The sequence below is a fragment of the Mangifera indica genome, chromosome 5, assembly GCF_011075055.1.
Source record: "Mangifera indica cultivar Alphonso chromosome 5, CATAS_Mindica_2.1, whole genome shotgun sequence".
NCBI lineage: Eukaryota > Viridiplantae > Streptophyta > Magnoliopsida > Sapindales > Anacardiaceae > Mangifera > Mangifera indica.
Window position 1 is genome coordinate 11,161,483 of NC_058141.1, and position 25,574 is coordinate 11,187,056.

A 25,574-nucleotide genomic window follows, 5' to 3' on the forward strand; every position below is an offset into this window, starting at 1 on the left:
AGAGAAACCAGTTACCTTGGCCTCGCTTCCTGCCACGCTCAGTCCCATACTTAGCTTTGAGAGCTGCAACCAAAAATCACACTAGGCGCCCTTTTTATTCTTGTAGGCCAAGCTACAATACTCAAATTCCCCTTGTTTTACTCATTACACCCATTTGACCCTCACTTTGTTTTCTTCGTTTCCTTGCTGCATATCTTTTGATATTTTGGATTTGAAGAAAGAGAACGAAATGGGTGTTTTAGGGTTTTGCTTTGATCCTAATGCTGTGGTTCTGTGTGGGAAGAGGAAGTTGAGGAACTTGTTCTGGAGGGTTCGTGCTGGGATTAAGAGACAAATGAAGGGAAGACCGAAACAAAGGTTCAACTTTCACTATGATCCCCTCAGCTATGCTCTCAACTTCGATAATGGCAACTTTGGCTTCCTCTGCTGCTCATAACAACAACACGTAATCTCATAATGGTAGAAAGTTTCACTTTTTGTTTTGTCTTCCTTTTCCCTTTTCTCTTTGTGTGTAGTTCTTATGCAACTGCGACTGCCTCACCATCTTCAAAAGTAGCTAATTATATCAGAAACCCACTTTCTTTGTTCGTTTAAATTTTCTTATGCATCAAACAACTTAGTTACAGTCCTGAAATGGTGTTTCTGGGTTTACTTTAGAAATTCAACATCAATTTTCTACTTATTTTTCCTGGCTTTGGCTGCTTAATCACATACTGATCTTAATTCCTGGATATGCATGATGAGAGTAATGGATGAAATCTCATTCGATCTGGCGCTTTCATTTTGATCAGTAATAATGTGACGGTGTCTTTAATTTGTAAGTAGCTGCGGTCCAACCCACAGAGGGAGTAAGTAATTGATGGGGTACCCTTTCTTGAAGAATGGCCCGAAAACTCTTATTTCTGTTGAGTGTTCTATTTTCCATTTCTCTTACACTTGCATCCAAAAGAGCGAAACATGGGATCATCCATTAATTTCTCAACATCTTTCTTCTCTCACTCACGTGAAAATCTTGTAAAGAGACAAAATTTGCGTCTCCTTTGAGTCATAGCAATCGGATATCAATGTTACAAGTTACAAAGTAATTAGGATTTCTTAGAGAAAAGAGTTGATGAATAAATTTTTGGGTTTAAAAATGGTTTTTTTTAATAAAAATATTTGTGTTATGGTTTGCATCAACTCGTGTACTTGAGCCATAAATTCTTATGTACTGAGGTCTCATAACTATTCATCATTGAGTAGCTAAGTTGCACTTCTGGGTGGTTGTTTGTCTTACACACTTGATGGGATAGTTTGAATTTGCTATGATGAATCTTCCCAGAATTATACCCTACGTAACGTATTTAAAGCCATATGATCACTCTCTGACTCACAACACAATTTCTTTTTTATTTTTTTAAAAAAATCTGAAGAGGAATTCTTGTAGGGTTCCTCCTCAAATCATTTCATATGGATATATCACTAAAATATGTACGTTCGGGAGTAAATTTTGTGGGGATCCAGAAACTATATGAAAAGCCAATGAATCTTGGATTTGAGCGATTTGAACAATCTGAGCTGGGTTAAATCAGGGTTTTACATACATTACAGAAATTTAAACTAAAATTTTCTCTCTGAAAACTTTAGTATTTTATTAGCCTTATTGTGTAATATATGTAATGGTATCTCGACCTTCTAAAATTAATCAAAATATATCAAACGTCTTTATGATAACTTAATTAATAACCGAGGTTAAAAACTTTGGATCTTCAAGTTCATATACTTCACTTTCAAAGAAAGTTAATTTCTACTTATATAGGGAAACTCTTGGCCAAAAATCACAATTGCAAAAACGTTTCATACTATAATTTTGTATAATTGTTAAGGTAAGATACACCATAAATTGAGATGACTTAAATAAATCTTTGGCATGTGTGGATTAATGAGCATGCAATATGGTTGAAATTTATTTCATATAGCAATCAATGACAACATTAACTTACTTGATATAGTAATTATGAGTCTGATCGTTATATTCTAGGTTTATCTGTCTAACAAATAAAGATGAGGTTTCTAGTTACCAAAAAAAGAAATTATAATGTTGTATAGTTGATACTCAGGTTAAGCTTATATAAGGGCATCTTATGAAACATTTACATCAACCAACATATTCATAGTTAAATTTGTTTTTTTATACATTTATATTTTGAGTGATGTTATATGTATACATTTTTTGTATACAATTTAGATATATAAATAATATATGATCATGTGATTAGATATTACTTTATTTTTAATTCAAAATTATTCAATCATATAATTATATATCATTTATATATCTAAATTATATAATAAAAATGTATAGGTATAATTTTATTACGATATTTTTATTAATTCTTGTTTTTGATATGGTGAACACTTTTTGATAGTGGGAACCCATTTCTAAATACATGGGCCAGCCCAAGCCCATGATTAAAGGATATATAGTACTAGCAGAAAACATGCAAATTCGTTAACATAGAGAAAAGATAATCAGCCAGTACGATGTTGGTTTGAGCTTTGCTCAGTTCCTCGGTCGATGATCGGAGGCTCTTGTTGACGTTGAACCTTCTTCTTTGTAAGTTATTATTAATGCAATTTCTACTGCTGTGGAATAGCAAGGCGTGCGACTTCACTCTATTTTTTTAATCAGAATTTCTGTTTTTTTTTTTTTATATCAATAATTGTAGAGATTCTTTAGGACAGTTTCACACGATTAATTTCAGTTTGTATACTTCTTGTTTGGAGGTTCTCTCTTTTGTGCACTTTTTTTAAAGTTTCGTTTAGTTTCTATTATTTTTGAAGTTGGTGCTGAAAGAATTTCAGAAACGGGAGAGCTGTGAGAATAGAGACAGGTGTATAGGTTTATGTATTTAATTTTTCTGTCTAGAGAGATAGAAATACATACTTGCAATTCTTTTTAGATGATCTGATATTGTTGAGACAAGAACGCTTGTTAGATTTAACCTCAAAGTTATTCGAGATATTTAGTCTGTGGTTTCTTCTTAAAAGGTCTAATTCTCTATATCTTTGTATTACTTACCTAGGCAAACCCGAGTGTTCTCCTTTTGGAAGAATGCGGACTTCATTGGGTCCTCCAGTTTGAGACTCAAACTCACTGGGTGGGTTCTCGGATTTGAAAATAAAAAGAAAGAAGAGAAAATATGTTGGACTAACATGGAGAGCAAGAGTATTTCAGTAGTTGTGTAGTAAGTGTTAGATTCTTTGTATAAAAGAACAATTTAGAACACTTCAGGATCTTTAAGGTAGGCTTGAGTAACAGTGCTGGGGATTGAAAGGTATTCTTATCTCTGGAGGTATTGACTGGAGAACCATTGTTATCTTATTGATGCATCAATACATTTCAGACCATGTCACAAATTGATGCTTTGGGTGACTTGTGAATAGATTGTTTATTCACAACTAACGTGATAAAAAATCTAAGTCACACAAAGTTTAGTGTTATTATGTATAGGATAAATCACAACTATGATATCGATATGATCTCTATTAATAGGTGATATGGGGTTATTTCTTTACAGATGAATTCAGAATGCATTGTTAAACCCGAATGTAAGAAATTATAATTTAGGGGTTAAAAGTCATATCTAAAAGTTGAGGGGTTGGAACATAATTTGATCAACCATAAGCTGATTTCTTCGTATAAATTTAGACTTTTTTGCCAGTCTACCCAACCCTATGGCTCTGAGAGTGTGAGAGAGATTAGATTCCATTAAAAAACTCTCCTCATTGGCCATCTTTTAGCTCTACGATCCCGGGCCTCGCAGCCATTGATAAACAACCCTTGAGAAAATAAAATGCAGTTCAAACAACTAGAATGACAGATTTGACATAACCCATTACAAAATGAAATAAAAATAATTATTGTTGTTCTAATTAAAAAATGTTAAAAATATTTTGGACATGGGCAAATATTAATTATAAATATTTTAATAATTCAATAATGATTTATAGATGTCACAACAATTATATGTACAAATTATAGATATAAATTTATTCACAAATAATTATTATATAATTGGTTAACGTTTTATTTTTAATTTAAAATCATCTAATAATATATAATTATTTATATATAAATTTATATTTATTTTTTATCCACATAATTTTGGTGTAACTAGTAATAACTACTTTGATTCATTAGACTATCTCATTTCTATTTAACAAATGACTACTTTGTGTTCCTCCTTCTAGTTTATCTGTATCCTGTATCATCATGCATGCGAAGAATTCATGGAGGGTAGTGTTAAAATGTGAATATCAATACCACTGCCTCAACTCCTACTTTCTGGTTTTACAAGAGAAATTAATTAGTGGAGTCATTTAATTTATCTCTTTTTTTTCCTTATTAAAATGATCAAATTTTTTTTATTCTTTTATTTAAAAAATCAAACTTATATTCTACGTAACAAAATCTATACCATTAAAAAATAATGATATAATTTTTTTTAATTTAGAAATGTTGATCGGGATCATTCTTAGCTAATACGGTCAATTTAAGTTAGGGGTGATGTGCACAATTTTAAGACTAATGTGATCCATTGCAACACAAAAAAATTTCAAATTAATCCATTTTCCCAAATTTATTTCCTCAAAAACCATATAACCCTTTCAAATTTTATCCCTTTGTTTATTCAAGTGTGTTTTATTCATTTAAATTCTTTTAATCAAAGTGATATTTTGTTCATTTAAAACCAGTCACATCACTTATTTTAGTATTGTTGTAAATCAAATGATAGTTCCATACATTCAATAAAATATAATAAAAATTTGATTTGTTTAATAAAATAAAAGTGGTAGATTTAATCATTCAAGTGTTGTTATCTCATTTGTATAACATGTAAAAATTCCTCTAATTACAAATATTTTACTTTGTTTTGGCTAAATCAAATTTTCCACTTGAACTTCAATAAAATGATAATACTTTACCCTTTAAATTTGAAAAGTTCACTTTCACCCATTTGTATATTTCAGATTTTAGTTTTAATAGTTAAAGAATATTTTTTTCATTTTGTACAATATCTAAAATAGTTAATATCACTTATATTCTGAATAATAAAATATTTTACATTTTTACCCTAACTAATTTATATTTTTTTTCCACTCATCTTCTTTTTTCTTTAAATCATTGTTTCCACTTGTTTTTCCCCTAAATCTCACTGTCACTAACCAGAGCTCACCCTTCTCCACTTAATCTTGCTACCATCCTTATGTCACAACCTAGATTTGCTCCTTCCCCACCATATTCTTTATCCCCGAGCATTGTTTGGGTTGCTAGCAACCAATTTTGTGACTACTCAAACTTGCGTTAGTCACAACCCTACCAATGTCAAGCCAACATCTGCCAGCCCACCCTCAAGAACACATGCTGAGTGGTCCAAGCTGAGTTGTGTCTCCCATATGCGACATGCATGCACTTGCCTAAGTGAGATCTGGCATATGCTAATCAAGTTGGATGTGTGAAAGGGGACAACACTGGAAAATTCTGTATAGGTTTGACAAAAAGTTATCAATTTTCTGTGGGGCAAACTATTATTTGGCTCCAATACAGATATGAAATTTTTGTGTTTTCACCAAATTTCTAAGAAATTGCCAAATTTTGTTAATAAATTTAACGGGTGAATACAAAAAATTAAAATTTTTAAATTTAAAAGATACAAATTAAAATACTGTTCCATTAAAGTTTAGGTGGAAAATAGTCATTCAACCTTTTGTTTTAGTAGTTAATGGAAAATATGAGTCACATCAAACCTATGTTAATACAAGAATGATATATAAAATATGCTTTTTAAGTGAGATTCAAAGACTCAAAATTGGAGATAATTCCAATAAATTAAAATTGATTATATATGTAAAAAATACAAGTAGAGTTGACAATTCTTGTTATTGGGTCAATTTGTGTCATATTGGTTCAGATTTTGAATTAGAGATCTTCAATTCTAACTTGATCTAGATTAGAATTATGTTAAAATCTCTCAATCATAATCTGATTTAAATTATGTTTGAATTGATTTGATACAATCTAAATTAACCTAAAATCATCAACTCTTTTTTTGAGTGTTTTTAGCATTTCAATTTTTTCCCAAATTATCCTCATATTTTAGTAACAACATAACACTTTGACTTCTTTACAAATGACCAAAAAAAATTATATAACAAGACCTTTTAAATCAATAATCTTAGTAATCAAATATCGTTCTTACTACCCAAAAATAAAATAAAATTTGTAAATAAAAATCTAGAGTAACTAAATTAAACTTAATTACATAAAGATATAACTATATGCAATATGTAAGGATTTCAACTATTATCAATACTTTTCTTTTAAGATTTCAACAATCCACCTAGAGCTGGATTCGAGCCGAATTGAGCTCGGTTCGGTTCATATATGGGCGGCTCGAGCTCGGCTAAGGCCGGCTCGTTTCGGCCTCGAGTTTGGCTCGGCTCGGTTTGACTCGTTTTTCGTTATCAAAACGACATCGTTTTTAATATATATTGGTCAAAACGACATCGTTTTGTATAAAAAATTTTAAAAAAAATCTACCGAACCAGTTCGAGCTCGGTCAAGCCTAGCTTGTTTTAGGCTCGATCGAGCCGAGCTTGAGCTCGAGTTGGCTCGGCTCGAGTCCAACCCTAAATCCACCCTTAACAAATTTTACTACAATAATATATTTCTAAATATTCAAGCCAATTTGGGTTGGTTATGTGTCAACCCAAATATGATATGATTTAGTTTTAAGTTGTATTAAATTAATCTAAACTAAATTTTATGTCAAAAAACTCAACTCTAATCTAATTTTTTTCGTATAGTGTTGTGTTATGTTATGTCAAATTAATAGGTCATGTTAAAAATTGTCCGACTTAAATATTATCTTGTCACAAAATTTGTATAATTAATATGTATATATAACATTATTCTTAGTATAATTGTTTTCTTATTATGTAACAAAAGACAACCACCTTTCATCAACATTTTTTGTATTGTTTATAGAGTCATTAATCAAAATAAGAAAATTTTAAGGAGTTTATAATAAATTAACTAAACTTTAGCCTTTTATGCCCATGTAACCATCAATCTCAATTTTGATGAAAATAACTCTAATAAAAACTTAATTTCCCCTCATATCCGCAATCTTAGTTTATAAATCTCCACCTCTTCCATTTGCAATCTGACCAAAATCAGACTATCTCCAATTTCTAACTTTTGGGTTTTGAAAATTTGAAATGTAAGTTTTTCTACGCTATTTGGTGTCCAATTAACGTGTTTAAAGTGTTTTTGAGTACACAAAAGGGGAAAGAAAGATGTTACTATATCATGCTACCTTATATAATTTGTTTAGAGTTTTAGGTTTATTCGGTGCTTTTGATAAAATTTATTGGTGTTTTGGTAATTGGTGTTGTCAATGTTGATGGAAATTGACAAAATATTAGTGTTTCTGGTTGTGAATATTGGCGGAATTTTTCTTTTTTATGCAAAATAGACTTAATTTTTTTGCTATTAGTGCCTTTTTTGACTAAGATTCCCAGTTGGCTTATCTTTTTTTTTAAGAAAAATGTTACGTACACTTATAATAAATACAAATTTAGGTATTAATGATAATGTGTCTTCATGTAATTGAATTTAACTTTATTTTTAATTTAAAATCACTTAATAACATAATAACATATTATTTTTAATATCTAAATTAATATTTACTGTAAATATATAAAGTTTTATTATTTTTTAATTCCAAATAAATCATGCAAATAGCTCAAATTATAATGCCAAGTGCGAAAATTACGCCAGCCCTTTGTTTGCATTTTTTTACCAACCTTACTGTAGTAATAAATAAGATGTTGATGTTTCAGATTGCCAATTTATTGTTTCAAAAATAACCTCGTCTCTTGCATATTGTCTTACCCAAAACTTGTTGATTGCCCTATCTTTTTACAGTCATTGACCGGCATTTATGGCTAGTGAGCATTCAAACCAATACCTTGCCCTTAGCAGTCAAACCAATACCTTGAAAAAAAAAATAGTTCATGCAAGTTGTTTAACGCTCCATGAATTATGGGACAGACATGTTCTATCTCATTGAACTGGATCCCACCAAATTGTTTCGATGATTGATTGCTAATCAGTAGGTGGAGTGACTCTGTGTTCTTGAATTTCGGTTTATATTTATAGGTCCTACGTTTTACTAGAGACTGGTTCACATGGTTGAATTTCACTCATGCCATGTGAAAAATACGTGAATAAGGGGTTCATTTAAATATGAATACATGCTCAAGCCCTTAATATAACTTCTCTTATGGCTTTCTTAGGCTTTCAGCCTCGTAAATCTTACTCATGTCTCATGCCTTTACTTCATGTATGAACTTTGGCATGGTTCATAATTCTAAATATTCATAATTTTCCTTATAAATTTATGGAACAAATTGTGGAACAAGTATTCATGAACTTGGAAACATTGTTCATCTATTTGGATATGAAATAGGCATCGCTACTAGGAATGATGTGTTCTCTCCCTTCTATTGAATAGGATTATGACTCTTGACTGATCATTCTTATATCCTAAATCCTTTTTTTAGTAATTTATTAATATTGAATAATTGTTTTTCTTTTTAAAATGAACGTTTTATTGTAACTTAATCTATATGTTTGAAACAATTGTTGTTGCTCTTAGAATAGGCATATTGTCACAATTTCTATTATCCTATTTTCATATGGAATGATTGTTCTTGTGTTTAGAACCATCATTCCATTAAGTTTGTATCAACGAAATTACATTTTTCATCAACATTTCCTTGCACTGAATAATCAACTACAACTTCTTTACGGCCTAAAGGTGCAATAACATGCATCCAATACAGCACATGTAACACCCATTTAGCCTAAGTCAATCTCAATCCCCTATCAAGCTAAATCTGACAATCATGATTCTCCAACCACAACATTCTCAATCTGAAAAATATGACATCATAATACACACATATAAATGATAAGATCTATATCTTAAACAAGAAATTTGTAAGATCAATTCATATGGTTTAGACTTGAATTCAAAAATCTAATCAACATACATCAATCCATGCATAAATATTTAAATCACAACACACTAAATCTCCTACTTACTTAGATTCCGCCAATAAACACTTGCTTGATCTTGAATCTCCCCTCTTGATCAACCTTTAAAGGTTGTCGATAAATTTGGATAGTGATCAAGGATTATATTAATCAGAGTGAATTGAAAATTATCATATCGTATGAATATTATACTCCTTTTGTAGAATTTTAACCAAACAAGTATTAGGATGAATGTTCTCTTATTAGAACAGTCATTTTTCTCTTAAATTATTAATTGACATGTCGTCATCTAAATCATTTATTTGTCCAATGTTGAATGAACATTCTAACCTCTATAATGATCATTCAACATTTCTTTTCTTTTATAACTTAAAAATAACTTTACATACATGCCACACTCAATGAAATCAATATTATGAATTTACAAGAGTAACATGAAAATACACTTGTTGGTATCACAACTGTTGTAAACCATCACCATTTATTACATTATTATACAGTTGTTGAAATATCAATTTACCCCTCACATTATAAGATACCATTTCAACCCTTACACATGTAAATTATTAATAAACCCTCTTATATCCAAAATATTGTGTAACCCTCGCATGTGTAAAATATTAGCTAACCCCGAACATTTTTCTATTAGAAAAATATTATTTCAATCATATCTATCATTCATGATTTCAACAAACTATAAAACAATACACGATAATCAAATAAACAATTTTTTTCATAATATTTGTATAAATATCTAAATGTAACAAACCTTTTGTCTTAAATTTGAAATCAATATGTTGGAATTAAGTGAGAGTGTGAAATGAGAAACTTTAAACTTTGTAGAGTTTAATTGTGATGTTGGTTTGTTTAAAATATTAGGGTTTATAAGAAACAGAGGTGAGAGGAATTCGGTACTTAAATTTAGATTTTGGTTATGTTCGTATTGTCAATTTCATATAAATCCTTTAATTGGGTTATCATTTTAATTAGTAGGTCTTTATTTTATTTTTGAGAATGTGAATATCTTACAAAATTCTACCAGACTTAAAGGATTGATAATTAAAAAGCAAAAGTTTAATTATTGTTGTTATAATAACCTAACCTAGAACAGTTTTAAAAACAGAATTTCTATATATAATTATTTTAAAATACACTATTTTTAACAAGTTTTTATATTGGAAGTTTGGAACCTTATTTCAATAAAACCAATAAAAATCATCTTATTTTTAAGCCATAGTATCAATATGAATAATAAGTTTTTATGTTGGAATTTTGGAACTTTATTTTAACAAATTATTTAAATTTCTTTTTCTTATTTACAGTACCTATATATATATATATTACTAAAAAAATATACAATAATTTAAATCTTTTAGAGGCTAACATGGAAATCAATGCATTCTATAGTGATTTTTTTTTTAAATTAAAATCCCATTAAATTAGTTCAAGACACATGACTCAAAATGGAATGACTCGATATCAATTAGACCTTTATCTTCAAACTTAAATAATTTTCATTTTCACACCCTATTAATTAATGCCGCTAGCTGGAACCTGAAGGTTCTTCTATACTCTTAATTAGTAAAACACATGACATGCATTTAGGTGTAGCCCCGTATATTAGATGCTTAAATCTAATTAATTTTTCGCCGACTATAATAAATACATAATACCCTGTTAAATAATCAGTGCATGTTTTACCATAGAGAATAATATTATGTATTTAATTTTTATGTATAAATAATAATATATTATTATATTATTAAATAATTAAAAATTAAAAATAAATTTATATTTAATCACCTAATAATATATTATTATTTATATATAAAATTATATAATAATTTTACTGTAACGTGAAAAATGAAAACTGCTTACGATATGTCAACGTCGAAGTCTACGATCATATAACCAAAAATTAATTACGCCTGCCAAAAATCAACCGTACACCAATAAATTGTGCTAGATTTTAATGATCAATATTGAAAGCTACAAGAGACAATAAAAGAAAGTTCATTACTCCACCGGAGTATTAATTAAACCTAGCCCTACCGTTACGTACACGGGTAATTGAGTTCTAAATTTTAACTTTTCAACCAAAATTTTCATGTACATATACACAACCCGAATAACAAATTAAGTCAACTTTATCACTAATGAAATATGTTGTTGCGGGAATTTTCTCTAACTTATCCAAAGATAGTGCATAAGAGGTGTTATTAAAGTTCTACTTAGAGTGTTCGCATAAATAACAAAATAATAACATAGTGGCAAAGGACATAGAGAGACTTTTTATGTGGTTTGGTTTCCTAATAAAAAATTAGTACATTATTGCATTCTTTATTCTGTGTTTATAATGTGTTCATAGAGAATTATTACAAAGAGTAAATTAAGAGTCTTTTGGAAAGAATTTGAGAAGTGTACTCTGCTTGAGCTGAAGAAGATGCTATTGAGATAATAAAAAAAATTTGATAAAAGCTTAATAGTATCGAAGGGTTAAAAATATGTTTCAAAATATCATTCATTTTTTCTGCTTTGTTATTTGATTTATATACTTAGAATAAAGTATGTTGTTTCCTAAGGGTATGAGGTGTCTGGAAATGTTATTAGATTTGTATGTCTATTCAATTAATGGTATGTGTACCATTAAGATTAGTACTTCTCTTTTCATTTAATATGACACAAATACCTTGGTTAACTAGGTGATGATTATAATAAGTTGCCCACTCCGGTGATTTAAATATTTTGCTTATGGGTGAACACGTAGTCATACTTGATAAGTCCAAGCATCTTCTTACTCGAAGAGTTTGTATCTACGTTAAACGGATATATTTATCTAGACAACGTGAGGTATCTACATACTTCTTAGCGTAAGTTATTTATACCTTTATTGTTGAAGCATAAAGTTGTTAATTCATTAAGGATTTGCCACTTGGCCATTGATGTTATTTGAGGTACAATTATTAAAAGGGTGAATTTCTACCTACATATAACAATCATTTCCCATTTTTTGGAATAGGACTAAGATTTAAAAAAATCTTTATCTTCATTCTACCTTCTAATTTCTCTAGAAGACTTTCACTAGGGGAATTTCTTGTTCCAAAGCACGTTGACTTTTCTATTTAAAATCTGAGTTGGTTTCTCCTCATACACAAGACTCTTAGATAACTCGATCTCATCAATCCTCAGAACGTGAGTAAGATTTTACACATACTTGCAAAGCAACAAACATGAAATAGGTTATGAATGTGATCCATACTTGTTGGCAATGTGAGTCTATACACCACCTTATCGATCCCCTCCAATAGATTGATAAATCTAGAATCGACCTTGTCTTTTCTCCTGAGTCTCATCACTTGCTTATACAGTGTTAGTTTGATAGAATCTTGTCACCCATCTTAAACTCTAGATCTTTTCTTTTGTTGTCTGTACAACTTTCCTGACAATTTTAGGCCAACTTCATTCTCCACTTGATCAATCTGATATTCTCGATCAGTTTTTCAACCATTTCTTACCTAAGTGACTACTATAAGGAAACTCTTTCACCCAAGTCATCCGAATAAAAAGGAGACGACACTTCCTATCATAAAGTGTTTTATAGAAAGCTATCTTGATCATCATTTGATAACTGTTGTTATAGGTGAACTCCATAAAAGGTTTTATGTATGCTCAACTCACTCTATGATTTATACAACAAACCTGAAACATGTCCTTATTGATAGGATTGGTTCTCTCAATTTGTCCATTTGTCTGAAGATGATAAATAGTACTAAATGAAATATCGGTAACCAATAATATCTACAAATGGTCTTTGGTAAGCTTTTATCAAAATCTTTTGTCTCATATTCGTATCATATAGAGTATAAACTCGATATATGATATCAAAATATCATCAACCAACTAAAAATCTATCTCGCAGCCATCTACTAGTCTTTGTCTCAATGGCCTACACCATTCATCACTCAACTAGAGAGTCCTAATCACATTAAGCAGAGTCAATCTAATCTCAAGTCTAGCTAGTCACTAGTCATAATTTTAATCTACTCGCTAATAAGATTTTGATGTAACTTTCTCTATACAAAAATCTGAGCTAGGGAGACTTTTCTACTCAGTGTATTTGTTACAACATTAGCTTTCCTAGGGGAGTATTTTATCTCACAGTTATAATCTTTTATCAATTCCAACCATTTTCTTTATCTCATGTCCAACTCTCTTTGCATAAAGAAATATTTGAGACTTTTATGATCCATGTAGACATTAAACTTAATCTCATAAAAATAATACCTCTAAATCTTTAAGGTGAACACAACCATTGTTAACTCAAGGTCATGTGTAGGGTATTCATTGTCATAGTCTTTTGAATATCTCAAGACATATGTAATCACCTTACCTTGCTGTATCAAGGTTATTCTAATACCATTAGGTGAAACTTCAACATAAAAATTGTACTTAACACCATCCTTTGGTAATAAATACTAACATAAAGTGGAAAACAATCTTTTCTTTAATTCTGAGAAGCTCTCTTCACAAGCTTTCGTCTATCTAAATTGTCTCTCCTTTTTAGTGAGAGTTGTGAGTAGTCTCGCTAATCTGGCAAACTCCTCAACAAAACTTCTATAGCATCCAATGAACCCTAGGAAGTTTCTCACATTTTTTACAATCTTTGGCCTTTGCCAATCTAATACCACCTCATCTTTGCTCAAATCGACCAATATACCCTTTATAGTCACCAACTAGAATCACATTTGTTGTACTTAATTAGCACACGACTACCTCATTTCTCAATCTCTGTAGGATTATTCTCAAATGTTTCTCATGCTCCTCCTAACTCATGGAAACCATAAGGATGTGTTATCGATGGTACCATGATGAATTTATCCATAATGAATAGTATTAATTAGCACATATCACTGATTATAGAAGTGCTACAAACAATGTTCATGTAAATAGTATAAATAATAAAGCAACATAGGCAAAAGACACATAGAGAGAGTTCTTTAAGTGATTCAATTGCCTTAGCAAAACATGCATTAAATGTATGTTATTTACTCTTTTTTATAATATGTTCATAAAGAACAAATACGAAGAGTAAATTTAGAGTATTTTGGAGAGAACACGAGGAGTGTACTTTGTGTGAGCTGAAGAAGATGCTATTGAGTTAGAACAAAATCTATTAGCAAAAGCTTAAAAGTATCGAAATTAGAGGTTAAAAATGATCCTAAATATTTATCTTTTTTCTTGCTTTGTTCTTTGATGTATATGTTTGGAACAGAAGGATGTTGTCGTCACCAAGGTACATGGTGCTTACACATGTCATTAGGCTTGCATGCATGTTTGATTGAGAGAATATATATACTGCCATTTGTAGTTAGTGTATCATCGGAAAAATACTTGTCTTTTACATTAAATGTGACACACCTGGCTTGGTCGGCAAGATAATGATTGTACTCAATTGTCTACTCCGATAACTGAATATCTTGCTTGTGGGGGGACATGCTGTGATACTACTTGACTAGCCTGAGTAACTAGTTGCATCTCTGTTAAGCGAATACACTCATTTGGACAACCTGAGCCATCTATAAATTCTTGATGTGAATTGTCTCCATGTCTATTATTAAAACATTAAGTCATTGATCTACTGGGCACGCATTAAGAATTTGCCAACTGGCTACCGGTGCTATCTGAGATACAATTATTAATGGGTAAATTCTACCCGCATAACAAAATACAACACTTTCCTGTATCTTTCCAGGTTTATTCAAAGGCTTCTTGTTTTTACTGAAATATCAGTAGTTTCAATGTGTATTTTCTTGCATTGTTTGAGACATTTATTACAAGAAGGGGCGTTGGGGTTTCGATACACATAGATACATAATAGTTGTTGAGAAAGAAATTTGAAAGAGAAAAGAGAGAGATTGTGGACGTTAGAAGACAAATAAGAAGAGCCCGATGAATTAATACATGCAAGAAGCAAATGCAAATCCCAGCAGATAAATTTTATCACTTTTAGTAACTTAAACAAAAAAGCAAACCCTTGAACAAGCGTAGTGATAGTAATTTTTCTCTTATTTTTTTTAAACTTTTTAATGGCCTTAGAGCTTGACAATTTCAGGAATATGTACCGGGTATCGATCAATGCAATCCGCCCAAGGCCCGTCAACTGGTGTCTTGACGGTTTTGTTACACTTCCAAACCGCACTATTGCACTTAAACCCACTACCAAAACCAATCTGCCAAATTCTATCTCCCTTCTTCATCCTCCCCTTTGATTCAATATAGCTCATTTCATACCAGAGACACGAAGATGATGTGTTTCCGAATCGATGTAGTGTCATCCTGGAGGCCTCCACGTGCTCAGCCGATAGCTGCAAATTCTTTTGCAATTCGTCTATGACTGCTCTTCCACCTGCATGGATACAGAAATGTTCAAAAGCCTGCTTGAAATCAGGAATATAAGGTTTCCACTTGGGGTTGAAAATTTTTCGGCCGATGAGAGTTGAAAGAAACAGGAGTTGCTCGGATGCGGGAAGGACAAGAGGTCCAATAGTTGTGATGTTGGACTTTAAAGCTTCTCCAGCTATTGCCATGAGATCTTTGGACAATGAAATCCCTACTTTGCCCTCTTTGTCTTCTTCCTCAAACACACACCGATAAGCCTTGTCATCTGCGCCTTTGTGGGTGCGAACAACATGAACCAGGCGGTACTTGGCTCGCCGACTCTCCGACCTTCGGTTGGATAACAAGATTGCGGCTCCACCCATACGGAAGAGACAATTTGGAAGAAGCATGGCTCTTTCATTTCCTTGGTAGTAGTTTGGTGTTATGATCTCTGTGCTCACTATCACTGCGTTAGAATTTGGATGTACTTGTAGAAGATCACGAGCTAAGTCGATTGAAATAACCCCTGCACTGCATCCCATCCCAGAAAGATTGAAGCTTTTGATGTTACTTCTGAGCTTGTATTTGTTAATAACCATAGCTGATAAAGATGGTGTTGGAGAGAACAGACTGCAATTCACTATAAGAATGTCGATGTCTTTAGGCTTAAGGCCAGTTTTCTCGAACAATGAATCCATGGCGGAGAAGATAACAAGCTCAGCCTCTCCTCTTGCAGCCTCCATAGTTGTAGTTGGAGGAATGCAGTGAATAGCCGGAGGTAAGCAAGTCTCTTCACCAAGACCGGACCTTTCTAGAATTCTCATCTGGAACTCGACGCTCTCAGGGTTGTCCTTCAAGATCAGCCTGGAGTGCTCCATGAAAGTGGCAAAGGGGGCACGGTAGATCACCGGAGGTTTGAAACAAGCGTAGTCCACTAAATAGATGGTTCTCGGCTTGGACATGAAATAAACAGTGGCAACAAAGATGATGAAGAAAGAAGAACAAAGAATCTGGACCATATCAAAATGAAGCAAGTGCCATAGATTAACAATTTCCTCAGGACCTAAACGAAGAACTTCGAGGAGAACAGCTACCATGACAGGCACAAGCAAGAGGTAAAGAATGTGATTGACAAGGTACTGGTAACCAAGTTTAACATACTTGAGTTTAACAGAACTGGAGATGTCAGGCAGGATTTGAGGCATTGTTGTTGTTGTAGTAGTAGTTGGGATGAAAAAGAGAAGAGAAAAATGTTGGTGATGAAAGAAAGATGAGAAAGGATTGAGGGTGATAGGAGATGTGAGGGTGGTGGGAATTTAAAGGCAACGGGGCCGGGAGCAATGAAGGAGGCAGATGGGAGGATTAAATGAAGGACTTCACGTTCACTCAACGCTCACTTAACTTGCTATTAATTTTTCGTAACTCCTTTTTAACCAACCCGGTTAGGATTTTTTGGTATATCCGTCCCTGAGAATTTCTCCTTAATTCAAATACTTCTTCTTTAATCAATTGACATGACGCCATTAATGTTTCTATATTACAAACTATCATAAATTTTTTATATATAAAAGTTCATTAATTAAAATAACTATTTTTTAATAGTTTAATAAAATATAATTTTGCCCTTCTCCCAAACCTTTTACCAAAGCTCTTTCAAATAAAACCTTAACCCACTCGATTAAACTCAAACTCATACTTGTATTTTTTTAAAATTCAAAAATCAAGTAGAAAATATCATAACATCCAAATATGAAAATCAATTTTAACTTTGGATTGTTAAATTCAAAGATGAACACAATGTTGAAGGTTTTTGAATGGTTAATGGTATGATTTTATACACATATGATCATGATTTATACCAAGTTTGTATTATGTGTTAAGATTTCATCCATGCAATATATATTATACGAAGTTTGTAAAAGGTTCTTGGGATTTAAGAATACATAACATTGGATTTAAACATTGTGAAAATAGAAAAGAAATATGTAGCTCATGTAAAAAATTTCCCCAAGTCATGTTCTTCTTCCTCCATAGGGTAATTTTATATATATATATATATATATATATATTATAGAGTTAGAGTAAATGTAATTTTATATATACAATATAAAGGGGTAAATGTAATTTTACATAAGTGGGGAATAAATTCATTTGTCGAGCTAGTGGAGAGTGGGGTTATGTAACTAATTTATTTAAGAAAATTTTTTCATATTTTAGAATTTAAAATTTAAGGAAAATAACACATGGTATTGTCATGATTAGTTATGGAGGAATATGTTTATTAATAGAAAGAAAATAAAATGTGAGTGGTAGGGGAGAGATCACGGGGTCATATTACCAACAATATGGGTATGACAATAACATTATTAAGACAAATAAGTTTGATCTACATTTTTTTTCATAAAAATTTTCTTAATTACACTATCATCTCTTGGTGTTGATGAGACTAATAGTGCTAATTTTGGTGGTAATAGTATTTTAAGTTTGAGAAGAACTACTACCACCAATATATACACTTTCAAGTCTTTTATCAAGATGAAGATGATAGTGTAACTCAAAAAAACTCTTATGAAAAGAAAAAAAACACAACCCATCCTTGATTGTACGTCTGCCTAACCTTTCTTTCCCACACATGCATAGAATGGACATAATGTTGTTTCTATGTGACCCTTTATTTATGATGTTTTTGTATTAACATATATTGTCAATATTTAAAATTTGCCACTTTGTTATTACACCTTTAAATTTGCCACTAACTTTTTCAAATGATCAAATAAAAGTACATAATCAATATATTTCCAACGAACCAATATATGATGATTACATAGAATGTTTAGACCCATTATACAACACCAAAACTATAGTTGGTCGTGAAATGATTTGGTAGCCAACATCCCCAAGAACATGACCCACTAACCATTGAAACCTTGAAACTCAATATTCAAACCCGAAAAACCATAACTTTTTAAAAATCTTTAAAACCTCAATTTCTACTTCAAAATTTATAAAATGTAGCATCATAACTGTAAATGCTAATCTTTCTATAAACTAGTTTTTTTTTGCTAATTTAGAAAACCTTTATAGTAAAGGTCAATGGCCCGCAACTGTCTATACCCGTAACTACAGATCTGACAAATTAGAAAGTAAATTTTATTATGATAGATATACGAATCAGAGTAAACTTTATTGTGATATATCACGTTAGGGTCACTCAAACATTGACACTTGTAAATGACTTTTGACCTTTTACCACTTAGGGTAACCCTTAGAGTCTATATAAACCAATTTTCATATAATTTATTAATTAATGTATTATATCTTCACCTTTTATTCAATTAATCTTTGTTCAGAAAGTGCAAGAACCTTCTTTTATAAGTGACAACTGCCAGGCATGGAGGAAGCTAAAAATTTCAGTATGAAAATTAAGGAGAACTAAATCGTATTTGACTTCTATATCGGCAACTTGTCAAAGTAAGGGATTCAATTAATGATCCAAAATAGAAAAGAAAAGTCAAAGTTTGTAATGGCTTCAGTTTTTTTTTTTAACTTTTTTTTTGAGACGCCGGCTATTAATTTTCCGACCATGACATGCATAATGTATTTTGTCATTAAACGAACAACGCTAGCGTGTATAATGTAAGCAATTCTATTCATTTTGGCACCTTTCATTCCATGAAACCCACCATCCAAATTTTTTTAGTTTGTGTAAATATTAGTTGTGCATTTTTTTTTTAAAATAATATCGGGGTTAAAGCCCAAGAAACCAATAAAGAAACAAACTCATAAACTTGATTTTAAAACTTTAATGCTTTCTATCAAAATGATCTCTTGCAATCGGTTAATAGATTATAATAAAACATCAACTCATTAAAAAAATTTAAAGTAAATTTAGATATCTAATTATCAATTTTATTTATTTTTCAAAATATATGCACAAACCTCACTTATCAGTTCTCATGACACATATTATTGATATCATTTGAGTGACCATACACTTATTGTAATATTAAGATTACAACTTAATGTTTGGTTCCCTAGTTATTGATTTGCTAATTTCTTGAAAAAGTTTGTAAATATAGAAATTACACGTCATTATCGTTTATGTAGAGTACTTTATATATTTATCTAATATTATTATATATACAAAAAAAATTATATAAATATAGTTATACAAATTGAGGTGATAATATCTAATTGAATGAATTTAAAATAAGAAAAAAAATCATATTACCCAATTATAAATTGTCACATCAGTTTATACAGATATATTTATATAATTTGTTTGTATACATAATTTTATTCATATTTATCACACTCTTTTGTGACTTATCAATTACATTTAAAAACACAAATCAAAAGATAGAGTTAAGTTGAAGCTTAACCGGAGGGGAGGGTAGCTTGTAGTTTACATATGTTTGATGATTATATTATAACAACTGTGTTAAGGTAAATGGATATCATGAATTAATGGGATTATGAAGTTCATTAAGTTGTTGATCACCAAACTAAACAACTCTCATACAAGAATTCAAGATTGTAGGTTCATTTCCTTTTCAAAGTTCCGAAATACCAAAGGCATCTAACCGCTAGGTACATAGAGAAATAAGTGTTCTACTATAAATAGCCTAAAAGAAATTGATTTCTTATCCACCAACTGACTTCAATGCTATGTTTGTTAGAAAAAGAAGAAAAAAAAAAGATAATAGTCTAAACTTGCTATTTATTTTATACTTAAAAACATTAAAAAAATATATAGTTATAGGACATCTTCCAGCCCACAAAATTTTATTCGAGACCTACGTGAGTCTAAGTCATCAAGACCAGTAAACAATTGCTAATTAGTTATCAAACAATATGGTTATTTGATATTCAATAGCGAAAACAGGAAACTTCTCAATTTGAGACAACCGGCTAACATCTACCAAGTGAGAAATATGTCCAGATTCTTTTGTAATTATTCTTATATTCCGTAGCCATAACAACAATAAAGAGCTATTTGCACCTTCCTAGCAGGATATTTCCGATCTTGTTATTATTGGAAACTTATTAAGAATACTAAGTTATTCTAATTTGAATATAATTTTTCTTTAATAGTCTTTTAAATATAAAAGATTATCTTAGAGAAAAAACATGGTCAAACAGAAAAAAAAAATTATCTACATTATGGATGTAGGTATTCCAATCATTAAACCGAATTATGTTGAAAACCATAGTATTTTTCTTTTTTTTTAGATTCATTTGTTTTATCTTATACAGTAGTAGATATATCAAAATCCCTTTAGATTTTAATGAATTCTATCTTAATTTATTTTGTTCAAAGTTTTAAATTATGTACGTGAGTTAATAACGAGAAAGTGCATCAACAAGAACAATACTCATGTTGGGTTTTGCGTCTCAAATCATGTGTTAGCATTTAGTTGTGCTAGAATGCGTATGAATCGGATCATTGTATGGCTAATGGTTTAGGCTTTTAAATTATAGATATAAGATAGTATTGGTGTTGAGATGTGTACCAACTAAATACATTGAATAGTTGTGAAATTCATTACAAGAATATGAGGAGACATAAAAGAGAAATAGACAATTCATTTTTAAAGTGGTTCAATTGGAAATACCAAGACCCTGTATCCACATATTGATATTATTTTAATAATGTAAATAAGAAGTTGCATTACAAAATTGTAATGCTAATTGGGTGTATGAAATGTCCTTCTCTTAATGTTTCCATTATCAAAATTTATACTAGTTGGGAGATTAGGGATATATGTATAATTGTTTAATGAAATACAAATTTGTAGCTTGATAGACATCGTTATGATCTCGATCTAGTAAGAGAATATTGAATCCTAATTATAATTCTCAAAATTCCCAAAATTGAGAGAAGTAATTTTAAGATAATAAAAAACAATTATTAAATACTAGGCAAATTATAAGAGTCAATAACGGATATAAATCTTTGTTTTTTTTTTTTTTTTGGCTTTTAGAAAAGAATGTGTCTTATCTAATAGCTCTTTTTTAGTTGCGAGCTAGTGTAATGCGTGTTCACTGGTTACTAATCAGCTTTTGAATGTCATATATGTGTATTTGATAATGAAAAGTTTTGATTGTAAAATAGAAAGTAATCCCTAAACTAATTATATTATTCTAAATGAAGAAATATATACAAATTTAGAAAATGTAATATTATTTTTATTAAAAAAATATATGTTTTCAATTTCAAGAAAAAAAAAAGTCAAAGGTGGCCTAAAAATATAAGTGTGATGTGGATTTAAGTGTGATTAAATGAAGGACTCTAAATACGTCACTATTAAAGATAGATTTTATTTAAATTTATTTAAGTTTGAATTCGTACTAGAATCAAAATATTCAAATTTGAGTTGAAGATCAAACTCACTTCTATAGAATAAATAGAGTTCAAATCAATTCAAATATTAAAGTTTGAGTTAATTTAGATTAAGTTTAAAATAAAATTATTTTTTAACTAAATTTTAATTTATTAATTTTAAATTAACTTTATTATATTTGAATTGATTTTAAATTAACTTTATTAAACTTTCGCAATCAAATCCAACCTTCAGCGCTAACCCAACACAAATAAATTGGTGTCGGGCTAAACACGTAACTCAACTGTGGCTTACCAAAAGTTAAAACAGTTATGCCATACCTCCCCATAAAATAACACGCGCCCTCATCAGTAAATGAATTGTAGCCACATTTTCAACTTATTTTTCTCACATTCAATAATTCAACCAATCTAAATGTCAAGTATAGCGTTAGACGTTATGAATAACAAAGTGACAATAAAGAGTCCGGTCTGTCCATGGAAATTAGGAATTCTTATATTATAATCACACACACCGAGATATATATATATATATATATATATATATATATATATATATATATATATATATATATATATATATGATGTAATTAATTCAGAAAGCAAAGAAAAACTTGACTTTGCCTTAGAATTTATGGGCCTCATAATCCCATCGCAGCCAGAAGACCTAGTGACTCTAAAGTTGAATGAAAATTTTCTAAAATCATTTATGTAACTTATATAATAGATTCCTGTTTGAGAAACTTTTAAGTTAAATTTATTGTAGGAGAAAACAGGATATACAAAGCCCTACGGAGAGAATCTCCTACAGCAGCACAAACCCTGGGTTAGGAACAAACCTACAAAGAGACCAACAAACAACTAACAAGCCTTCCAAAAATACAACTAGACAAGAAGCCAAACGCACTAGAACAAGCTACTCAAAAGAAGTAGCACCATTCTTGGAACCAACCAAAACCTCACAACAAGCCTCCCTAGCCTAAAACCCACCCAGCTGAGGAATCACCAGGGCCTCCAAAACATAACAAGGAAACAACATAAGGGATCAAAGGAAGCAAGCAAACCAGGGACCTCCACAACCACCAACCGTGAGCTTATCAACACCTTGAAAAAACTTCCTCAATAATAGACTCAGGAGAAAAGAAAACCACTAGAATTATCAGAAAATACAGCACCCTATGAGTTCTAATATAGTGTTTTATAACCTTGCGCTTGAGAATATTGGAATTGATTAGAGATTTGCAGTTTAGAAAATTGCTTTAGGCAATTTATTTTGTTTACAAAAACAACTCTTCTTGATTCCTCAAGAAAGCCTCTCGGGTACCACATTCTGAACAGGACGGAGTGGTTTCATATCTAGCCTACTAATTCAGGCCACTCCAAAAATCCTCCACCTGCAAGAAAGCACCCAGTTAGCCAGTAATTAAAATCCCACCTGGCTTCCGACTCTCCTTAACCACCTCATCTTGGCTTTGAAGATGCAATTTGTTATGCTCCAAAGTGAAGCAATGTGTAAGTTTTCATAAGAATTCTTCACATTAGTGAGCTCCATGGTCCTATCTCTAACATGTCCTTTAATTAACATAATCAACCTCTTCTAGTTATTCATACCTTTAGAAAACACTATTATTTATTTCTCTCCAAAGTCAATACATTGTAGATCCCAAACTCATTTTCTCTAATATAATTTTCAACTTGTTACCTTTCCAATTCTTTGATATACGTTCAATATATTCCTTCCATGGTTGATCCCTATAGTTTATAGACATAACACCAAGGATATTCCTGCAAATTTCCTTACTAAAATCACAATTAAAAAATATGTGGTCAAGGGATTCCAGTTTCAACACCACCATTACAAAGACAGCAAGTATCATGAGCAACTACACTATACCTTAAAAGTTGTTCCTAGTGGCAGGTTTACCTTTGATGGCCACCTAAGTTATCAACGAATGCCTAGGGATCTGCTTTTTGAACCACACCAGCCCACTCCAACTACCTTTCTCCTTCCTAGTTCTCAAATCTTGCCATGCCAAGTGCACACTAAATTTTCCGGATGGAGTAGAGGTCCATATAATTTTGTCATCTCCTAAATTCGGTTTCCCCCCTCCAAACCTCTTAACTCACTAAGGTCCCTAGAATTAGTCGTCGGCCACCTCCAATCATCCCCATTCACAATCTCGCTTTCACATATTTATTAAGTCCCGATTCATAAATTACCCTTCGGCCATATTTCTCAATAATCGGATCTTTGTTTTGTCAATCATTAAACAAAAGGCTAATTCAATTATCGAGTGTGTTCAATTTCTATGTAGTGGTGTTATGCTAAGTGTAAAGGAGAAATATGGCTATTTTAATGATTCAGTGTGTTCAATTTGGATGTTTTCCTTATTTATTTTACTACCCTTGAAAGTACTACAATTAATTATGTAGTCAAAAAGAAAGCAAACACAAGCAAGGTTCAAAATTCCATTACAGAAAAAAAAAACTATTCATTTACGTTTACAAATAAAGGGGAAGGAGAAGTGATAGGGTCAATCTTGAGTGAGCGGCAATCGCCTCGCAAGGGAAGAAGACTCGTAGGCTACTCCTACACCTTTTAGGAAGCAATTTCCTTGGAAATTCTACCCTCAAACTCAATCTAGTTGATTTAAATCCAACTCCTCCTACTTTTCGCTCATTGAAAACAACTAATCTCTTGAGTGTCCCAAACTTGCTACATCTTCATTGCTTGCTCTACATAACTTCTAATAAGGAAGGCAAGTCATAGATAGAGTAGCGAAGCTAGATAGCATAAAAGGCATAATTGATAAGATGTCTAGTTCTGTCAACAACTTCAATCGTAGGTTTTTTTACTATCAGATTAAATCATGTTAAAAATTACATATCTTCTTATTTTCTTTATATTTTATTCATTTTAAATTGTAATAGATATTAAGATTCATTATCAGATCTTCAATACCGTTACTGTAACCAAATTTACATAAAACGTTAAATTGCTTACATTAGTTAATGATGAAAAGTCTCATCTTCAGATGCAAGCTTATTAGATAATTCTTGAAGTGAGAATTTTGAAATATATTTTTATGGTATGTAACATTATTAAATGAAATAATGGAGTACTTTTAGTTGCGACTAACATATGTTCTTGTAAAGCAATCTGGAAGTGCTATTGGAAAATGATAATTATATAGTCAATCCACATTTGCTAAATTTTTCAGAATAAAAAAAAAAAAAGGCTCTCATGATCAGAAGGGTGGAAACTAGTTTGATCAACTAGATCTGTTGTAAGAAAATTAAATATTATAATTAAATTTTATTCATATCTAGTTTGCATTTGAAGTGAAAAATATATGGAGAAATGTTTTAATCTAGTATAACTTTGATACTGCAAAACATAAATGTTTTCATTAATTTCCAATGAAGGCTGGATGCCAATAAATGATGATACTTGTCTTCTCGTGATGTGGGTGTTTTTAGTTCCTCGACCAGAAAAAATAAAAAATCTTTATTAAAAAAATCTCAAATTTGGATTTCAAAGGAGTCAGTAAAGATTTGAAAAAAACCCCTATGGCGCATTCACTTTTATATCAATGTGCCTGAGTAAAAATAGTAATACCATGAATATTTATAATAAATATTTATTTAAATAATAATAATGATATATTATTATATAATTAAATATTATTTTATTTTTAATTTAAAATCAGTTAACTATATAATTATATATTATTTTATTTTAATATA

At 30.8% G+C, this 25,574-nt stretch overlaps 1 protein-coding gene across 1 annotated transcript; it reads right to left on the bottom strand.

The window, feature by feature from the left end:
- Nucleotides 1–15,030: 15,030 nt before the first annotated feature.
- LOC123215621 (3-ketoacyl-CoA synthase 6-like) lies at nt 15,031–16,783 on the bottom strand. Its single transcript, XM_044635800.1, has one exon. The coding sequence runs from the start codon at nt 16,687–16,689 to the stop codon at nt 15,199–15,201; it is 1,491 nt and encodes a 496-aa protein (XP_044491735.1). The 5' UTR covers nt 16,690–16,783; the 3' UTR covers nt 15,031–15,198.
- Between the last annotated feature and the right edge of the window lie 8,791 nt (nt 16,784–25,574).